Source organism: Lutjanus erythropterus, chromosome 9 (genome assembly GCF_056507025.1).
Source record: "Lutjanus erythropterus isolate fLutEry1 chromosome 9, fLutEry1.hap2, whole genome shotgun sequence".
Lineage (NCBI taxonomy): Eukaryota > Metazoa > Chordata > Actinopteri > Lutjaniformes > Lutjanidae > Lutjanus > Lutjanus erythropterus.
In genome coordinates, this window is record NC_139325.1 from 18,908,609 (window position 1) to 18,928,711 (window position 20,103).

The following is a 20,103-nucleotide window of genomic DNA, read 5'->3' on the forward strand; positions in this document are numbered from 1 at the left end:
AACCCTTATTGGATTTTGTTTTCCCCCTTTCGTAAGCATGGTGTTAAATTGAGCACCCTGACAGCATATTTGTGATTACAGACCAGACGGACCATGACTACAACTTTTAATTACTGCTCTAACTGCTAACTATGTTGCTGCTTCATTAATTGTCTATTTAATGTCTAAAAAAAGGTTTAAAATGTCCATCACAATTTCCTGAAGCCAATTTTTAAATCTTCACATCCAAGAAGCTCAAACCAGGAAATATTCAGTGTTCTTGCATAGAAAATAACTTAAATAACAAAAAGTAGCTAAATATTAGATGCATTAGATAAGAGAAGGCTTAAAAACTTAAAATGTAATCTTTATTTTCAGACAGGAAAACCAACAAAATGCAGGATACAGTATGTCATGTTACCAAATGTCCAAATAGTCACAACAATGTTGTTAGCCCAAGGTGAAATAAACAGTAGTCTCACATATTAAGCTCACCAAGTATAAATGTCCCGTCTGAACCAAGGTCAATGAAATTATTGCTTAAAAGAAAAAAAGAACATTAAAAAAAGACCTTCATTCAGTCATTTAAAGGCTTGCACTCTCATTTCCTTTATGTACATGTCCAATACTCGCATTCACAAACACCACATTTTTCATCTTACAGTCATACTAATGACCTTCAATGAAACAAATTTAAAGATAACACCAAAAAACTAGATTTAAAAAAATAGTTTCTCATTTGTCATGATCTACTGAACACCCATGAACAGTTTCCCCCACACAATGAAGAGAAGAGTTTCCATAAAACGGCCTGAATATCACTTCTCCCTCAGCTCAGCACATAGATTAACCCCTTCCCCAGACTTAGGCATCGTGAACAAGGCCCCACCACAGAATAGATCAAAAGATCTCCCATCATTCTTTGCCTGACAAGGACATCAGCTCTCCTGCTGGTCTTTGACCAAAAGAACTGTGTGCTGCCCTCCACTGGAGGCCATCAGTACTGTGCGGTTCTCCAACTGCTTGCCCATCATCTTCACGGGGCTCCACTCATCATCCTCCTCTCCTGTGCCAAGCTGCAGGTTGGTGCCCATGCCCCAGGCATACACAGATCCTGGAGTAACCACAGCCAATCAATGAGTGGAGTGAACATCTTTTATTTCTCTCTTAGCTCATTACAAGCATAAGAAAAACGAAGCTGACAAAAATGGAATTCACATCAGATAGCAGTATAAAGAGAACCTGCTGTAATAAAAGACTTCTCTATTGTACATCCAACTATACTCAAAAAGACATGTTTTCCTGACAAACAGCTCCTGCATGTGAACAATGACAGTCCTCTGGAAACAGCAAAGGCAGAGGAATCAAGCAGCGGTTTGACCGTCATATAACATGTTAGAGAGTAGGTCAAAGTGGATGGTTGTGTAGAAAGAATGCAACTTTGACACAAAATATTGTGTTTATGTATGTAGATCTGGGCCACTCTCCTGTTCAGAGAGATTTCCTGCTGTCCAGGATCTCACAACTGTACCAGTCAAATGTTTGTTCACATTTTCTCATTTAATACTTCTGTATTTTTTATAATTTTTCTACATTGCAGATTAATATTGGAGATATCAAAACTATGAGACATGGAATTATATCCTAAGCAAAAAGACAGAGCAAAATGTCTTGGCTTTTTAAGAATCAAAAATATAAAAGACTCACACAGTCTTCTGCATGTGCAATCAAAGATTTAATAACAGCGTTAAGTCTTCTTGCTTTTTTATTGTCTTCTCCTGCACCTGTTGACCTGTAAGTTTGCAAGGTTTCCTGCTCTTTGATATTTAAGATTCTTCAAAGTAGCTTTGCACACTTTTGGTATAATCTGAACCATTTCTTGTAAAAATGAAAAAACACTGAATGAGAAGTGTGTCCAAACTTTTAAAATATCAAGATATTGTTTATAAGACATATTGTCCCATCCTGGTTGTAGATCTACCCAACTGGCACAGCCATTTTGGTTTACAACCGTTGGAAACTGAAAATGAATGACTTGTTTCTCACCTTCTCTGGTGACCGCGAAGCTGACAGACGCCCCACATGTCACACTGGTGGCTGGCTCAATCCCCATCACAGGTGTGGGCTTACTCTGCTCCTGGGCCTCAGGACCCAGACCAAGACGCCCATACTCTGCTCTGCCCAGGCTATATACCTGTCCTAAAAGATGATGAGAAAACATTAACTGTTTGTCAAAATTACCAAACTACTGATGTGTCAGAGTGGATTCTACAATTTTTACTTGTGTCTTTTAATATACTTTTGACATCTTAACATTTTCATGTTAAACATCATCATGCAATTTCTTGAACAGATTTGACTCAGCTGAGACTTGACTGCTAAAATACGAGTTGTATCATCAGTTGTATATTATCTGTGAACCTATTTATTACCTGTTAAAACTGAAAGTTTTAAGTCTCAACCTGGATCAGACGTGATCTGAAAGAACAGTTAGTAGGAGCTTACCTTCAGCATCAAGACATACTGTGTGATGTTGTCCTCCAGAGAAGTAAACCCAGGAGGTGGTAGAGTTCTTGAAGTTTGCCAGCTTTTCTGGGAAAAATCGCATCTTGATGCTGTCGGTGCCTGGGCAGATGAGTACCAAAAAAAGGTGTAATGACACGTAAAATAATCTGCAATGTCTGATGCAATTCACTTTGAGCAGAAGGTGAGAAACTAAATCAAAATTAACCAAAAAGTACTGTGTGATACCACAACAAAAACTGGATCGAATTCAGAAGTACTAAACACTGATGTTTCACACTCACCCAGCTGGTGATAGTTGGTGAGACCAAAACCATAAACATGTCCGTCCTTTGTCAGAGCAAAGGTGAAGTACGCTCCACAGAAGGCATCTATGAAGTGAATTTTCCCTCTGATTTTTACTGTGTTTGGTGACAACAAAGGCTCTGAAATGAAAGGGCACAAAGTCAGGTCAGTCGAGTCACAGTAAAACACATTACACACAAGACATAAAAAACATGTTTTGTTAATATAATCATAAATAAGAGATTAATATACATGCTCTATCTTGTACAATTGTATTTCAAAATGAGTCATTGCATTGGAGAGGCTTGTGCTACTTACTGAGGCCTTTTCTGCCTCCTCGCTCTGAAAAAAACGGAGCCACTCTTCCCAGCTGCCCCTGCTCACCATTGCCTAATGAGTAAAGATTTCCATCCAGTGTAACCAGTACCACATGGTCGTTACCTTTTAAAGGATTCATGAAAATGAAAGTAGAAGTTAGAAGTTAATATGCAATGTACAAACAAAAGCATATGGCACAAAAGAGGACTGTTACTTACCTGATGCAATTTTCACAACAGGTTTTGGCATGTCAATTTTGATAGGAACATTAGATGTTTTCATGGGCTCCAAAAGACCTATAACACCAGTGTTATCCTGGAAAAAGAGTCAAGCATATTAATAGTTAAACCCAGGGATATACAATACTCGTGTTTTGGGTACTGAAAAGTATAGCACGGCTGTAAACAGGGCTATTTGAGTTACAAATTCTCTCCTAGAGGTTTCCATTATCAAGAACAGAACTGGGGCAAGCAGTATAATGATTACAAATACATCTCTAACTATACAGAGACACCTACTGTAGCAGGACTACCACGGAGGTGGCTTTGATTACTTCGACAAGTGTTTATATGTCTGTCTGTAGACAGATACTGCAGTCATAAAACTTTACAGGTCTGTAGTTGAGATCAAAATTAAGGCTGCATTTTAAGAAACTGTGTGTAAACATGTCGCTGGGCATGGCAGCTGGTGTGGTCCTATTGCAACATGGTCTTTTGTTATGAAATATTTCACATTTATGCATATTTTGATGCCAGTTGAGCATAGTCCTAAATACTTTAAGTAATACTAAAGTCAGGGCTCAACATTAACACTTGCCTGGGACAAGTAAACTCTGTGTTCAGGCAAGCAGAATGTCTCATGCAGCTGAGTGAAAGAATAAGAATAAAAGAATAAAAGTATCTAATTTCCTGTGTTTCTGACCATGTTATTTTTGGCTTACAATGCTCCTCTAGCCACCTAAAACTGGCCAGTGCTGAGCTGTCTGCTCCACTGAATGCAAAACTAGCCAATTAGGATCTACGTGTCATTGCTATATTTTTTTTTTTTGCTACAGAGGAAAAATATCTCAAGAGAAAAAGAAATTTATCATCCGATTCCTGCAGAATGTAAAATCAATAATACAAATGACAATACAAATCAATATCATTGAACTTTTTGTATTTTGACATTACAATGGAACAGTCTTTTTCAGTGCTGTCAAAAATCATGTAAGAGTGCAGCAGATAGGCACAAGTAATAGAGAGGTAATTGCCAGTGTGCCATTGAATATTAATAAGGAAAACCCAAGGAGTAAACTAGGAGGGGAACTACTAAGTGCAGCGATACTAAAACAATAAAAAATGGCTTAATGAAGAACATCAGGCTGTGTGTAAATTACTGTTTACTAATTATTACTCCTTAATTTTCTAAACTTTGGAGTCATTTTCCTTCTACGATGGAACATACACAACTGTCAGAGATTTGGTCCCATTGCCTCAGTAGTTTAAATTTTATAAGTAAACACGCACCTGATAGAAGTGGCAGGATAATTCACCACCATTAACATAAAGACCAAGAGTTTATACTGCAGTAATACAAGTGTAGTTGACCACAACACTGTGATAATCCAGCACAATAACCAACAAAATAGACAAAATTTGCAAAGGATTTTTCTGAACTAGGGATCTGTCAAAACATTTGTGGGGCGACACTGAAGCTACAGGTTTATAATTGAGGATATGTTGGACGTAGAGAGCCTGGTGTGCTTGAATAATGGTGACATGAGTGGAAAAGACAGGAAATGAATCTAATCTTGACCTCACATTAAGAAGACAAATGAAATGTTAGTGAAGTGGAAGTGACATCAGCCATGTATCTGTTCATGATAATGGTCAAAGATATTTTCCTGCAGTTGTGCCAGATTTTTTGATGGAGCTCTGTGGAGGAGGGTGAACACATTATGGCCATGAAAATAAAAGTATTGATGAAGTGAAAATCTGTCAGTGCAGATAAAATACTGATGTTACAAGTAATTGCAGACATGAGTGTGAGCTGGAAGAAAGAGGAGTATTTTCTGCAAATTCTTAGTTTCTGCTACACTACCAAAGAGTTGTTTCTTGCTGGGAACATGGACTAGCTCAAGATCAAGTTTGATATGGGGGGGAAAAAAACGAAATTAAAGCATATAGAGATATTATAGTGTGAGCGAAAGATTTTGTTTGAGTTACTGGAAACAGTAATCATAATCCAAGAGTGTATCTTTTTTGATATCTATTATGTTTTTACAAATGGGGACAGATGACTTGCTTTCTCAGTAACAGCAAGAAGAGTGGAATGCGTTTATATATGCACATCCAAACATTTGTAATTTTGTTGACATTGTACAATGAGTAGAGATGACAAACCCTGGAAAGTTTTAATATATTCAGACTATGTACTAATAAGCTTTGCTGCGCATGCTATACATGTTCAAAATCAATAGTCAGAACAATATTCTGTCATTTGCTCAAGTTCCAGTCAAAAGTAACCCTGAACAGCATTTTAAGTAGTATCCAAACCAAATGGGACTGAAAGGAAATGAGCCCATCAGTACCACTGAGTTTGCAAATGCATAAGAAAATCAACAAGATTAATATGGAGGATATTATGTATGGATAGCAGATTGTTTTATGTTTTTAACTCATCATTTTATCATTTGTATTTACCCAGGACTAACCAGAAAGCAGTGATAATAAGTTGATTATCCTGGTAAAAGTAACAAAAGCAGAAGGAATGAGGAATCTTTGAACAGTGATGGGCAGATATTAAGATTTAAATAAGGTAAACGGGCAGAAAATTTGAACAAGAAAAGAAAATATTCCAAATGACATATTAAAGATTATAAGGACTTATCCTGCAGGTTAATGTGAATACTGGGCGCTTGACTCCACCCAGAGACAATATTGGACAATAAACGTGTCATGTCTAAAACATGATGTTAAGGTGTTTTGTTTACTGAACATCATTCACTGCTTTTGTAACATGGGATAATTCAAAAGCATTATACAAAATTGAGATGTAGTGATCTACTTTTTTTCAGTTCCAACCTATTATCTGTAGATACCAGTGCTCTTTTTTTCATTATCATTATCAATATTATTCTTATGAGGCTGAAACTGAACTTCAGTCTGGAAAGTTTATGTAGTTTGAGCAATGGCATCCATTGAGAGACACTGTAGGATTCTGACTTGTGACATTCACATGTGCAGCTGATAGGCTGAGAGACAGCCCTCCTTTACAGAATTCTTAATGATGAATTTTACCTTGCGGAGCATGAGATGACACAAGAATTCATCTTGTCGAGATTCAAGTTATCCGTTTACGTCTGCATCACATGGAGGGACTACTAGCGGCTACGGGCATGGTTTTAGGTGTGACAACAGTGAGAAGCATCCATGGAAGTGACTCACCAAACAATGGTGGCTCCTGAAGAGGTTAGCATAGCTATGGCGATAGCATCAGTTATATCAGAACTGGAGAGTATTTCTTCATTGAAAGAGGAGCAAAGAACAGAACTGAAGGCTTCTCTCCACGGAAAAGATGTTTTTGCTCTTCAACCGCCCAGCTTTGGCAAGAGCTCAATCTGATCAGTTGAAGTTAGCCCTTGTTAGATGTGATAGACAGATTGTTTATCCAATCACCTGGCAAGAGTGTTTTGAACATGCCTGCCCTTTTCAAAACAGTTTCTAAGGATGACTTCCAAGATTGTTGTGTGTAACAAACCAGTTCAAGTTTGTAATCCTATGTTCCAAAATCAAAATGTTACTGTTTGTTAGTGTTTGTCATGCATCTGTAAAGTGCTTGTTCACAACATAGTGGTTTATGGTGGTTTCTGTTTGCAATTGTTTTAAACCACGAGTGGAGTGGCTAATACAAATTACTAAGCTATAATTCAGATGTCATGAAGAAATGCAACATATTTCCCATATCCTAAATGCAAATACATAGAAATGAAAAACACTATTCAGCTTTCACTTTGCACTATTAGGTATAATGATTACAACTGCTTATACGGGATCACGTCTGTCCTGTTTCTAATATAAAGTAAAACTGTTCTCTAGAAGAGATTCGGAAAACATTATACAATGGTAAAATGGGCTAATGACTGCCAGCTCTGAAGTGACTTGTACCCATCCTGAAAACCAGTGTATCTTGAATGGAACCAAACTGTACATGCTGTGTTTTTGTGATGGTCAAGTGCAAGTTCCATAATTGACTACATTTAGAAAACATTAGAAACATTTAGAAAATATCTCTCACACACAAATACGCACACTTCCAAGAAGTGTAACTAAGGTAACTAACCCTGAAGGCACCCCAGATGTACACTGTTCCATCATCAGTGAGTGCAGCTGTGTGGCTGTCCCCTGCTGACACCAGGATCACCTTCTCCTCCAAAGTCACCTTTCCTGGAACCATCTCAGATGTCGTCCCTGTGGTGTCCCGACCAAGTGCCCCTTCGTCATTACAGCCAAAAGTGTAGACCTGCAAAAGAAAACAAAATATCAATTTATTCAGGAAATTCAACATCCTTATTAAAAATATTAGCAGCATTAGACAGAAAAAAAAGACAGATGGTCCCTTACATGGCCAGTGTCGCTCAGGCACACAGTGTGCATGCCCCCTGCAGCTACTTGCACGATTTTCTCTGGCAGGGGCACAAGGGATGGCTTCTTCCTCTGCATGACGTCTTCACCTTGACCCAACTGTCCAACATCACCCTGGCCTAGAACAAGAACCTGGCCTGCCTCTTTGGGATGACTTTTGTGGGACACTGTTACACACAGACGCACAAAATTTCATATGTTTGTCAGAAGTATGACAATTACAGATGCAGGTGAAAAGCTTACTCTAATTGGAGAAGACTCATTAGGCCATTGGACCACCTTATTTAGCTTTAAAAACTCTCAAATCGGACAACTGAGTTCTGAAACAAAACCCTGAAACCTTAAATTAACCGTGCCTAAACTGCAATTGGACACAAAAACTGCAAATGTGAAGAGAAGCAGGGTGGTGGCTTAATGTCATAAAAGTTTCAAAAATAAACATGACTGAATGAGCCAGTCAGAAGAAAACCACATGTGCCTGTTGGTAAACTGGGACTCTACAGGAGAGTGTTACAAGACCAAACTTGTCTGTGGCATAGGAAAAACCTGCTTGGTAGACAAGTTAGTAAATGTACACCATGAGGGTGTGTCGTGAAATGCTTAGAGCCAAATGCTTCCCTTCCACAAACTGGGTGTGTTGTTATTAGGGATGTAACGATGCATCATGAGACAGCTAAAAATTGATACAAATGTGTGACAACTTAAATCGGTTGAGATGAAAAATCAATCGCGATGCCATTTTTAAAGGGCAGAGCCTGTAAGACTCTGCGAGACCTGCCCAACCCAGAGAGAAAAAGGTATGGATGCTTCTGACAGAGCTCGGTGGATATATCGTGCATAATTTTGCACATTTCAAATTTCAGAATTTCTGTTTCCTACACCCACAGTAGTGTTAGCAGGATGGAGGAGTGAGGATGGGAGGAAGCCACGAGGAAGTTAAACTGCACGCTCTTGCGTTTTCACCCCTTGAACCAGGAGATTTGTCTCCGTGCTTTGAAAATCTTTTCTCTGCGTTTCCTCCTGGTAAATCTGCAGTCATGCTGCCATCACTTGCGCTCCTTGCGTACCTGCTTCTTAAAGGTGATGAGAACCAACTTTCTGGTCGGCTTATTGCATGTTTGGCCTAAACTCGCCAGTGAATTAATGAGGGCACTTGGGCACATCTGATAGATGTATCGTGCAGTGCACTGGTGGTGCAAGGAGCAGGACAGGGCAGGATACCCCTGCACCTCTGGCGCAGGACGGCAAAAGTGGATTTGGTCACACCTTGAATAAATTAATTCCACTGTGCCCCGCACTTCCACTTGCGCTTTAGATCAGTGTAAGATAGGACCCCCTGTGTTCAAAAATGAAGAGGGCGAGAACATCACAGACAAGGTTAAGGCTTTGTGCAAATACTGCAAGAGGATGTTAACCTACAGAAGTAGCACAACCAACATGATGCAGCATGTCACCTGGCACCAGAGGTTGCGCTAGACTTTTTCATTGTCTGTCATTGTGACTGACAGGGTCATAAAAATCCCATCATAATCTATTTTTACCTGTCACTTTAATTTTTAAAATGATAACGGTGTATGTTTTAATTACGTCTAATTAACTGTGTTCATGTGTGAACTACAGATGCTGTCCTGAGAATTAGATCAGAATATTGTCCTTATTTGCCCTTTCACACATGTAGCAGACAACACGAGACTTTGTGTGTCAGACGTGTTTCATCATGTTATCATGTACACAGTTTGATTTACGAGAGGTGTGGCATCAGCCTGAGCAGAATGTACAGAAGGAGGAGGATGAGGATTAGCAAACTAAGTCTTAGCCTGGCAGGAGAGACAACTCCTAGTGATATGGGATTTCAAAATTGAACTATGAACAGGATGTGCAATTTTACTATTTCTGTGTGAAACTCTAATGTAAACATTAAGTAAATAAAATCAAGAGACTGGCAAGCAGTAAAAAGTATGAAGCAGCTGCACACTATATTCTCCAATGACCTGCTCTACTTGCAAACCAGCTCATACAAACTTTGGACGAGGGGGCTGGCAGGGTTAAGAATGTTTACTGTCCGTTCCAGCTGATTTGGACGATTATGTGCATTCACACATACAACTTCTCCAAGTAATGTGTAGATAAGTGCAGAGTTGCAGTGCATGTGTGAAAGGAGCTATTATGGACTTTTCAGTAAGGAGAAACATACACAAAAAACATCAACTATTTTTGTCAACCAGTATGTCAGTGTCAGTGACTTACCTTTCACTTTCTTGACATCTTTCTCATCCTCCAAAATAGCCTCAGACTTCCTCTTGGTGGTCTTCCTTTTAGCAGGCATGACAGCAAAACTTAAGATCTTTGGGAATAAGTAGATTATATTAAATTATGTCAAAAAGGCAGCTGCGAAGTTTACAACACGTAATAAATAAATAAGAAGGCACAGGGAGATCTGAACTGCATTGGACATTTGAGTGCGAGGTAACGGTACATTCGTGGTAAACAATATTAACATTTTCATAAACTCACAAGCCAAATGGCAATCACAGTTGCCTGACAGATGTTAACCAGAAGCTGTTGGGGTTCAACAGCTGTCAGAGAGTGATTTCAATGGCTGGCCTAGTGTCAGGTTCTTCCACCGCATAGACAGCTGTGCTCCCATTCCCTTATGAAATCAACTTCCGGAGAATAAGGACAATTTAAACTGTAGTAAAGCTCAGCTCTGAGTCATTGACTCTATGATTGGACACAAACATTTTCTAAGGACATCTCTAGAGAGTGCTGTCAGTGTTTAACATAACCTAGATGCATACCGCAGTAGTTTAAAATAGGAAGCGTGAGCAAACGTTACCGCTGGCAATGCCCATGTGTCCTTGCTAACATTCAAACAGCTAGGCTACCTAACAAACTGCAACTTACGTGGCTGAGCCTGTATAGTTGTAAATAAATGGGACACAGTCAGCTACAAGCTAATGCAAATAAGAATGTAAGACGTTAAGTCACGTTTTGGCCATATAACGAATGTTAGTTGACCCCGGTATATAGGCTAAGCACATAGCTAGTCTATATGGTTGAGGGTTGTGTCTAGAAGGGAACCCTGATTTGTGAGACTCTCGCGGGATCTGTACGCGTTGTTCTTTCATCGTGCATCGTGTACAAAGTAATTTTATTACTTAATTTGACAACTGTCTTATTAAAATATGGGTAGGTTCATAGCCAGAAAACACTTGGTTAGGGTACAGGAAAGATCACGGTTTGGGTTAAAATAATTACTCACACGAGACCCGCGGGTCTGGGGTTCCCTTCTCGACACGACCATCATGCAGAGCTATATGTTAGCCAGTGCTAACGAGCTAGCCCGTTAGCATTACATATAGGAATGGAAAACTACAATAGCGTAATTTCATGAATAAACGGTATACACATTACTTAAGTAGTTTTTATTGCTGCTGTCTTTTCCAGCTGGACGGTCTAGAAGCCGATAATTTACTAACCTGTGATATGTAGAAGGTTGCAGCTTCCCCTGCATTGACCGTATGCAGCCCGTTCCCGGTCTTGAGGCACGCAGCACCACAAACGGTTGGAACCACGCGTACGACGTCACGTTCTTTGGAACCTCCGCCTCTTTAAAGAGACAGCAGCACTTACGTCTGGTCGTGTCTACAAGGGAACCCCGGACACGCGAAAGATCTCGCGAGAGCGATCATTTGGACCCAAATGTGACTTTCCCCCTAACACTAGACGAGTCTTTTCCTTCCTTCAACCTGCCCACATTTTAACCACAGCGTTGACTTTTTGTAAAACACAATTAATGTGCAAATTTGCACGTTTAAGAGACAAAGCGTATAAATCTCGCGAGAGGTCCACATACCAGGAGTTTCCCTCTAGACACAATCGTATGGAAGGAATGGGAAAGGCTCCTTTGCTCATTTGCTTAAAATAGTCCATTACAAGTCCTTCCTCAAATGTCATTTTACTTTGTAATCAAATTAATTAATTAACTGTACAGAAGTGAAACTGTTCATGCAGCAGTATGACTTCTGTGAGTGTTACATCATATATTTCCGCCTATTATTGAATTATTATTGCTGATGTATTAACATGTAAGTAACATGTTAATGTCTTGGTTTATTTGAACCCTAATACCAGAGTTATTACAGTTGAGTAGTTTCTGTTTTTCTGTCTTTATTTCAATTCAGTTTAGTTTTTATTGTTTAATATGTTCTGGAGTGGGCTGATTCAAAGGTCTGGACTCAGACTAGGCATTTCCTGGATATATATATTTTAATTCTTTTTTGAATTAGTTTTGTTAGCACTACAATATCATTGTTAGTTTTCACTTTTTGCAAAGTCTAGTCTTTATTTTTATTCACAAACTAAAATGTTTTTTTCACACATAATCTTAGTTTTGAATTGAATACTACTTGTCCTATCTCACAGGTGCTTTATTCTGTTAAGCACAAAATTTTAGTTTTAAAAGAGGACAGTATCTATTGATTAAGTTCATGTTTGCCATTGGTCCTAATTGTAAGTATTACACACTGTCAGGGGTGGAGGTACTGTGTCAGTTATTTTGAAGGAGATAAACACAGATGCAGCAGACACATTTACTAATGTTCTCTATTTTTTTTTTTTAAATGCAAACTACCTTTAACTTAACTAAAATAATAATAATCATTTTTTTCTTCAGATGACACTAACTGCATAACTAATAATGTTTTCAGTGAAGTGAAGTTCCTGACATACAGTATAGTATGTTGTAAACATCTGTGGTGTTGTTGTCATCTTTGGCTCACTGAATTAAATAAAATAGTTATAAATGCATTTTACACCCTATCATATATTGGATGAACATAAAATAAATCTAAATACACAATACCAAAAATGTCATGGAGGGAATTTGTTATGGTACAGCGTTACTTCAAGGCAACATTTACATTTTAACATTCTGCCAGCAATTTCCTGCAAATGTTTCACACTGTGAATCTTTAAAATTTTCATGGAATCAAACAAAATTTCAAAATGTTTGGCATTTATGGTCAACATTTTTTTCAGAAATAACCATTAAATGTAGAGCTCGATACTGGATTTTTGGGGCCAGTGCTGATATTAGGAGGTAAAAAAAAAATTCAGTATCAATGTCTTAGCTGTTATTCTTTATTTCTATATATATGAAATTAAGTTTCCCATTACTTAATTATCAAATATAGTACATTGAACAAAACTTACACTTTACTCATAAAAGTGAATCTAATTTTTTCCAGATTGTAAAATGACATAAAAAGATCTTTTCAGACCATTTTTGTGGATAGAAATGACAAAAGGGATTCAACATGACCTCCTAAGAGTGTCAAATTAAAACACTGCTATTGGTTTCCAGAGGGTCCTGGAAGGGTCCTTTTTTAAAAAAAATACTGCACCATAATTGAAGATATCATGTCAGTGTAAAAGACAAAGAATGTGTATATTACGTACAGACAACTCTGTAACATAGAGGGTTAATTTGTCAATTTTTGCCGTTATTCTACAGCTGCAACAATGCAACTTCCTCGTCTACAGCATCACCTCATCATATGAGATCACTGTTGAACTTTTGAATTTTTTAAAAAACAAAATACAGTTTAAAACTTTTGAGAGGTACGTTTATAATACCAACACTATTCCCACTTGACTATGAAGAAAAAAACTCCATGTTGTGTTCTGCAGTCGTTGCAGTGTGATCAATACAAGTTTTTAAAATTTTTAGGCCTAAAAATCAGATTATTGGATATAAGACTTTTAAAGGACCTTTTATAGACACTTTAATTATGGATAATGAATCTAGAACCATTTCCAGTTTTTGATCCTCACAATGACTGACAAAATCACAGCCTGCCACCAGGTGTCGCTGCAGCACCATGTTCTTACTTTAGAGGTCCCAAATTAAATTTCCCAGCAAATTTCCACCTGAACACAATCAATAGGTAAGAGATGTCTATTGATCGAAGAGTCAGGTGCAGCAGAGTCATTGCACTGAAGGATCCAGGAATTGTAAGGTTTTTAATTAGATCCAGATGTGACTATTTACAATTAAAAAGAAAACTGTCAGTCCATACAATTCCACATTCAATTTAAAAATGAACTTAGTTTTACAGAAAAGGTACAATTTCATATTCCCATTCTTTGTAGCATTTAATCATCAACTAATATTTTTGTGCTTAAAAAAATAGCAACCTATAATACTTTTATATTTAAAATTTCTTTTCAAATGAAAGGAAGACAAGATATACACAAGCATCAGTTAAACCTATAATCAACCTGTACACAGCATAGAGAACCCTGTAAGCTACTGGCCAGACGACAATACGAGATAAAACATTTCTGCAGTTTTAAAAGGTTCCAGCCAAAATGACGAATCCCTGTTGACCGTTTATACATTTTCTGATTTTTTTGGATAATTCCCTGATCTACACTCACAGCAATTTACATTTAACTCCTAGTATTGACACTACGAGCATGACCTTATTCAAAATGGCTACAGAATGCATTGCATGTTTGATCTTTAAAGGGAAGTACAAAAAACTCATAAAAAAGTATAAATGAAGAGAGATTTTCCAGATCCAATGGTGCTGGACTCTTGTGTTGGCTCATGCAGTGGATTGCAGAAATCAGTGATATGAAAACCAGCATCCTATAGTCCTTTAGGCATTGAGTATGTTGGCACGCATTTAAAAAAAAAAAAAAAAACACCAACAGCTTCCTGACCTGCACCTTTTTCTATATCTAGATTGACGCTTAAATGGCCACCTCACATCACAACCATAAATACAGGCAAGCCAAATAAAAAAATGCTCAAATAAAAGCTGTCACTACTCATGTGATCAAAATTACAATATAAAATATCTTGTGCATTACAGAATATTTTGTATTTAGATCTTTCCAAGTTTCATTCTAAGGTATAACAATAGCAGTCTGTACACAATTTATATAAAACATACACAATATCCCAGAGATGTCCAGTCCAATAACAGAATATCCCAGTCTTCATCCTCCAGCCCACTCTCGCTGCAACCATTTGTCTCTATTATCTATTATTATTACTGTGTGGAGTATTATAAGTCATCATCATTATTATTACTATTATTATTGTATGTTATTACATTAACAAGATGAATTAGCTGTTCCATATACAGTAAAGAAGAAAAAAAGGCAACACAGAATGAGGCCGCTTTAAAGGTTGCAACTAGATCCAAGTCCCTGAGGGGTACCACATCACAGCAGACTGAGAGTAAGCCCTGTAGGTCCTCTGTCACGTCTCCACTTCATTGGCACGTGGTTCCCCCTGTCGTCCGGGAGAAATACTGCATCTGGTCCTCACCCGCCACCACCTCAGTTTACTGAAAGCAATGTAGTGGAAGGGCGATGGAGGGCAAGCGAGAAGCATTCTGGTTTTGAGTCAGTTCCAGGTTTTCCCCTGATGATCTGTACATTACATTCGGGAAACGTTAAAAGGGCGGTCTGTCTACACAGGGAGCAGCTCCTTGCCACACAGAGATCTTAAGTGCTTCATAATCCGTGAAGAGGGGTGGGAAGCTAAGGCCGATGAAACCTAAACAAAACAAAGATCTCATGAGGCAAGAACACACATTTACAGTCTGATTAAAGTTATAATCCAGATTTTTGATGCTATTTAAGGACAACATTTTTTAGCAATAGCCATTCAATGTATTTACAATGTCTATTTACGTCTTAATATAGTAGGGTTCGAAATTAGTGTCAGGGTCCGCCTTTCCCATGCTGGATTATATTTGCCTTCACATATAGTGTTAGGCAAGTTACTGAAATTTGGTAATTAGTTTAAGTTACTAATTACTACTTGAACTTCTTAATTAATTAATTAAACTAATTTAATTACTTTACCAATTACTGCATATAAAAGTAATTAGCATATAGGGAAAGTAATGTTTGTGTTATTGCTTTAATTATCTAATAAATGCATACAATGCAATGCAACAAGCTAACATCACCTGAGCTGTCTTGTGCCACCCTTGTGGGTTCAGGTGATGTTAGATCACGTGTTAGTGAAAAGGCTACATTCGTCTGCTACATCTGCTCTTCTCTGCAGGTGTCCATTCAAATTTCAGCCACTTTACTTGTATTATTAATTTGTATAAGTAATTAGTTGCATGGTTCCACCAAAACCAGTGGGATTACACTAACCTTTTTAATGCATTATTCACAATACTGTTCACATGCATGAGGGATTCCCAGGAAGCAATGAATGCATATAATCCAACATTACTAACATTACATTAATGTAATCTCATTGATCACAACCTCACTGTTCATTGTTCACCGTTCTAACACTGTATTCAGAGATGTATTAAGTTACTGCTAATGAAACCCAACATTTCTGTTGCAGCTTCACATTACAAGTATTTAGGGGAAACCATGGAATGGCTTTTATTGTGAAGCTGTCCCAGGAAGCACTTGTCACTGTGGTTAACACTGCAGGCAATCCTTTGTCTGCTTGGGGTCATAAATCAGGGATTCTGCAGGTTTCAACAACTGAAATTTAAGACTTTTTAAGGCCATTATGAATCAATTTCATATTCATACTGGCAAAACAGTAGATGCACAGTTTGTATTAGTGTTCATTGGTTCAATGTTGGTTTTTGTTTTGAAGTTGTTATAGTTTGACTAATACAGCTTTTCCCAAAAACACATTTAAGAGCAAGACTAAATTTAATGCAACTTCACAAAAGCAGCTTTAACTAAAGTTCAGATAATTGGATTTTTACTTTTTTAAGGACCTGCAGAAACACCGATTTATTGATTAATCGCTATTAAGAATTTAACCAGTTCACAGGTTTTCTCACAGTTTGTTTTGATCTGCCTTGTTAGTCTAGACACGACAGTAACTGACCCCCATTTGATATTGTTTTGTTTGGCTGCACTATTTGTTATATAAGAACAGATGGACAAGAGCAGCCGGTTTGAGTGAGAGCTTTATTGTTTTAATACTCTGTATAAATTGTTTGTGCTTTCATGCCTTTTCATGACTGCCAGAATTGTTTAAATTCAACTTAAAATGACAAAATATGCATTTTTACACTTAATAATCATTAATCAATTTGATTATTGTTTGTTATTTTCTTCTGTTGTACATCTGACAGAGCAGCTGTAACTTGTTATCACGGTAACCACGGGTGGCACCAATTCAACCAGGAATGAAACATGAAGGAGTGTAATGTTAAGATCCAAAAGATAAAAGAGATACCTCGTGTAGATTCTGCTCTCTTCATGAACCTCCATTTCAGTGCTCTTATAATCGTTGAGCTCCTTCCGAATCGCTGCCTGGGTGGAGCAACAGGAAAGAGACAGTCAGTTAAACGATTTGTTGGGTGCATTTACTTGGTTTGTGAAGTACTTGTTGGAAAAGAAGCAAACTGAGTGAGTACCTTGTCAGCTGGAGTCAGCTTGGTCCACGGCTTGTCTGCTCTCCGATCATAGTCTTGGGCATCTGTGACTTCCACGTACTCATGAAACCGCAGGATTTTTCTTGCCTGTAGTTCTGCAACTGTGGGTCTTTGACTCAGCTGCGATAAACAGAGTTTTTATGTCAGTTTAAAATCCAGCAAATACATGTTTTGACACTCTGATGTCTGTTGTGGATGTGTTGCCTCACCTTCCTGGTCAGCCGTCGCTTGATCTCTCGAACTTCAGCTTGTCTGTCAGCCTGATTTTTGGCTGAAAAAGAGAAACCAACGAAAAGAAGAAAAACAACAGAGCTTTATTTAGACGCTGCATGAAAGCCAGGTTTGATGTGCACCAAAGGGAGAGTAAAAGCACTTTCCAAAATTAGACATCTGAACTGTAATCAATGTTTCAAACTGTCTTTTCAAGCCAATTCTTGCTATTGCTGCATGTATAAAATGTTATTCCTTTTGTACATGGCCTGAAGAATGTTAAAATGTGGCTTTTTTTTCTATTTTTCATTAAAAAAAAGACAATCCATAGATAAGTTGTCAGTTAGATTTGAGCTGTGATGTTTGTTAAAACCCACAAAAAATAAGTTCAAACAATTTAAAGAGCAGCAGACTCCAAACAGAATCACTCTTTTTCAATGAAGGCATTCTAAGGTTCAGTCATGGAAAACAAAGGTGACAAGGAAAGAAAGACTTGATACTAACGTTGAAGAATGTTTCTTTGTTCAAGCTCCTCAGCAGTGGGTCTCTGGCTAAGTCGCCTGAAGTGGAAAAAAAAAAAGAAAAAGAAGAGAAGGACTATTTTTACACAGTTTCATCACTTTGTCATTCAGGCAATAAGTAGGACAAAGATCTAAGAAATGATCTTGTTATTTCTTCAGGAAACAGATTCACTATCAGTCTAAAGGACACAAAAGAAAGGGAATATGCACAAAGTTAAATCTGTCTGTCTTTACCTTGTGAGTGCAGTGCCGATCTGTGTGCGGATGGCCTCCCACTGCTCTCTGCTCTGCCAGGTGAGGCCAGTCTGTCCTGGAGGCTGGTCATCTCTGCTGCTCCTCTCCTGGGTAAACCTGTCCCTGTCTGGGGCGCAGGGTCGACTGCTCAGCTTCAGAGCCAAGGTGTCCTTCCTTTTGACCCGGCTGGCCAGGGCGCCTGGATACAAGGCAAGCAGAGATGAGGTCAGGTGTGAAGGAGCATGAAACAAAAATGCAATTTTGAAGTCTTCATAAAGTACGGTTATTCTGGTCAAACCTTATTTTACAGTACACTAACAAGACGTAACAAGCTGTACTTTGTACCAAATTAGATGAAATCTAGAAATAATCTTCTTCATTAGACAGTATTAGACCCTTACTTGACTTTATTAGAGGGTAATTTGGAACTGTACTGTAAACTAAAGTGTATTATTTCCCACTGTTAGACCCTTTTTTGAGTATATTTGAGGATAATTTAAGACACATTACAAAACTGTACTGTAAACTAAAGTGAAAACACATAATTGCTAATTTCCCTTTACTCTCCCCGTTTTGTTGTAATGTGTCCCTGATTAACCTCTAATAAAGTCTGACAAAGGGTCCAATACTGTCTAAAAAACATATTATCTATAGTTTTTATCTAATTTGATATAAAGCACAGCTTGTTCTGTCTTATAAGTGAACTGTGAAATAAAGTGCGACTACTATTCTTACTAGGTGGGGGCTCATCCTCCTCATCTTCATCGGAGTCTTCATCTTTATAAAGCACAGGCCCATCTGAGTCGCTGTCCTCCCCATGCATGTCATGCTCTCCTTCCTCATCCTCTTCCTCCTCGTCCTCTTCCTCCTCCTCACTGCTGTTTCCCCCTGGGACACAAACCCCAGCATCTCCAACCAAACATCTGCGACTCCGTGGCTCCAACTCTGGCTGGGGGATCTCTCCATCGTACGCCTCCTCCTCCTCATCATCTTCCTCCTCTTCTTCTTCTTCTTCTTCCTCCGAGTAGTCATCTTCAGATCTAATGGAAAGGGAAATACATAAATTAATAAGCAGTGTGGATACAGATAAAGCTGCTGGGGTGGGCGTCACTAGCGTTACTGGGCAAAAGTTCTGTAATGACCTTTCATAATAATGTAAATTAAGTGGTCTGAAAGAAAACCAGACTTCTATTCCTCCTTTAGACTCTGTTTTCAGGCTTAAGAAAATATAGTCCATGACGGTAGACTTTGGCCAACCAGGTTGGTAAGATAGAAGATCAAATACAGACAATGTGGGTTTGTGGCCAACTGAAAACAAGTATTTGATGAGCTGCGAATGAGACTCAACAATCAGCTGTCTTTCTGTAGAACTGCTTACACCAACTTTTAACACACAGATGTAAGTTCTGCCACTAGGGGTCTCTCTCACATTAAAACAATTACAAAAGATGTTGTTTGAGGATATTGTGAAGTACTGTGGGATCATGGGAGTTGTTTTCTTAAGTATTTCAGCCGCCATTGCATATGGAAAATCCTGTTTACGGACGAAGGCAAAGTTTTAGTCACATTCACCAACTTCCCTCCTTACTCTGACGTATCCTGTGTTTACCTGGAAGTTATAACTAGCAGCTCGTAGGAAACACACAGTTACCTAGAATAAATTTTGTAGAAGATAGGTCTAGCTTTTGACAACTGACACACTTAAAACTAGTTTTTATCAAATTAAGATGTAAGTAACCAATCGTAAACATAGCATGCTTTAGCCTAACCTATCCCACCCTCACCCTTCTAGCTATACCTGACTTTGTAATGGTGAGGGATGGATGAAGATGACAGAAGATTCACTCCAGCTCTCAATGGGATCAAGTACAAAGTGTACAAAGCTTAAAAAATGGATGTGGAGCCATCTCACGGTCATATATAAGGCTGGAGCCCATGGAGGTAGATATACTGCAGAAAGGCCTA

General features: G+C 38.3%; 2 protein-coding genes across 12 annotated transcripts in view; both read right to left on the reverse strand.

The window, feature by feature from the left end:
• Nucleotides 1-325: 325 nt before the first annotated feature.
• Nucleotides 326-11,351, reverse strand: rcc1 (regulator of chromosome condensation 1). The gene is made up of 10 exons (XM_084726356.1): nt 11,210-11,351; nt 9,978-10,074; nt 7,710-7,897; nt 7,429-7,608; nt 3,324-3,420; nt 3,106-3,228; nt 2,787-2,927; nt 2,485-2,604; nt 2,026-2,178; nt 326-1,093 (listed from the first exon to the last, which is right to left on the reverse strand). Exons 2-10 carry the CDS (start codon nt 10,054-10,056, stop codon nt 918-920), a joined length of 1,257 nt encoding a protein of 418 aa, XP_084582482.1. The 5' UTR covers nt 10,057-10,074; nt 11,210-11,351; the 3' UTR covers nt 326-917.
• A 2,384-nt stretch (nt 11,352-13,735) lies between these two features.
• The window catches only part of phactr4b (phosphatase and actin regulator 4b), a 39,101-nt gene continuing 32,733 nt past the window's right edge, over nt 13,736-20,103 (reverse strand). For all 11 annotated transcript variants that reach the window (XM_084726361.1, XM_084726360.1, XM_084726364.1 and 8 more), the window contains 7 exons: nt 18,874-19,178; nt 18,139-18,337; nt 17,888-17,943; nt 17,383-17,444; nt 17,156-17,293; nt 16,975-17,051; nt 13,736-15,303 (listed from right to left, as the gene is read on the reverse strand). In XM_084726361.1, coding sequence (XP_084582487.1) covers nt 15,288-15,303; nt 16,975-17,051; nt 17,156-17,293; nt 17,383-17,444; nt 17,888-17,943; nt 18,139-18,337; nt 18,874-19,178 — 853 coding nt within the window. In that variant the 3' untranslated portion in view covers nt 13,736-15,287. The remainder of the gene's footprint in view (nt 15,304-16,974; nt 17,052-17,155; nt 17,294-17,382; nt 17,445-17,887; nt 17,944-18,138; nt 18,338-18,873; nt 19,179-20,103) is intronic.

Excerpts from the sequence above, each read along its gene's own strand:
- rcc1 (XM_084726356.1), bottom strand. The coding sequence starts at position 10,056 with ATGCCTGCTAAAAGGAAGACCACCAAGAGGAAGTCTGAGGCTATTTTG. Across the intron at positions 7,898-9,977 it reads AGATGTCAAGAAAGTGAAAG|TGTCCCACAAAAGTCATCCC; the intron begins GTAAGTCACTGA and ends TGTGTGTAACAG. Across the intron at positions 3,229-3,323 it reads TGTTGTGAAAATTGCATCAG|GTAACGACCATGTGGTACTG; the intron begins GTAAGTAACAGT and ends ATCCTTTAAAAG.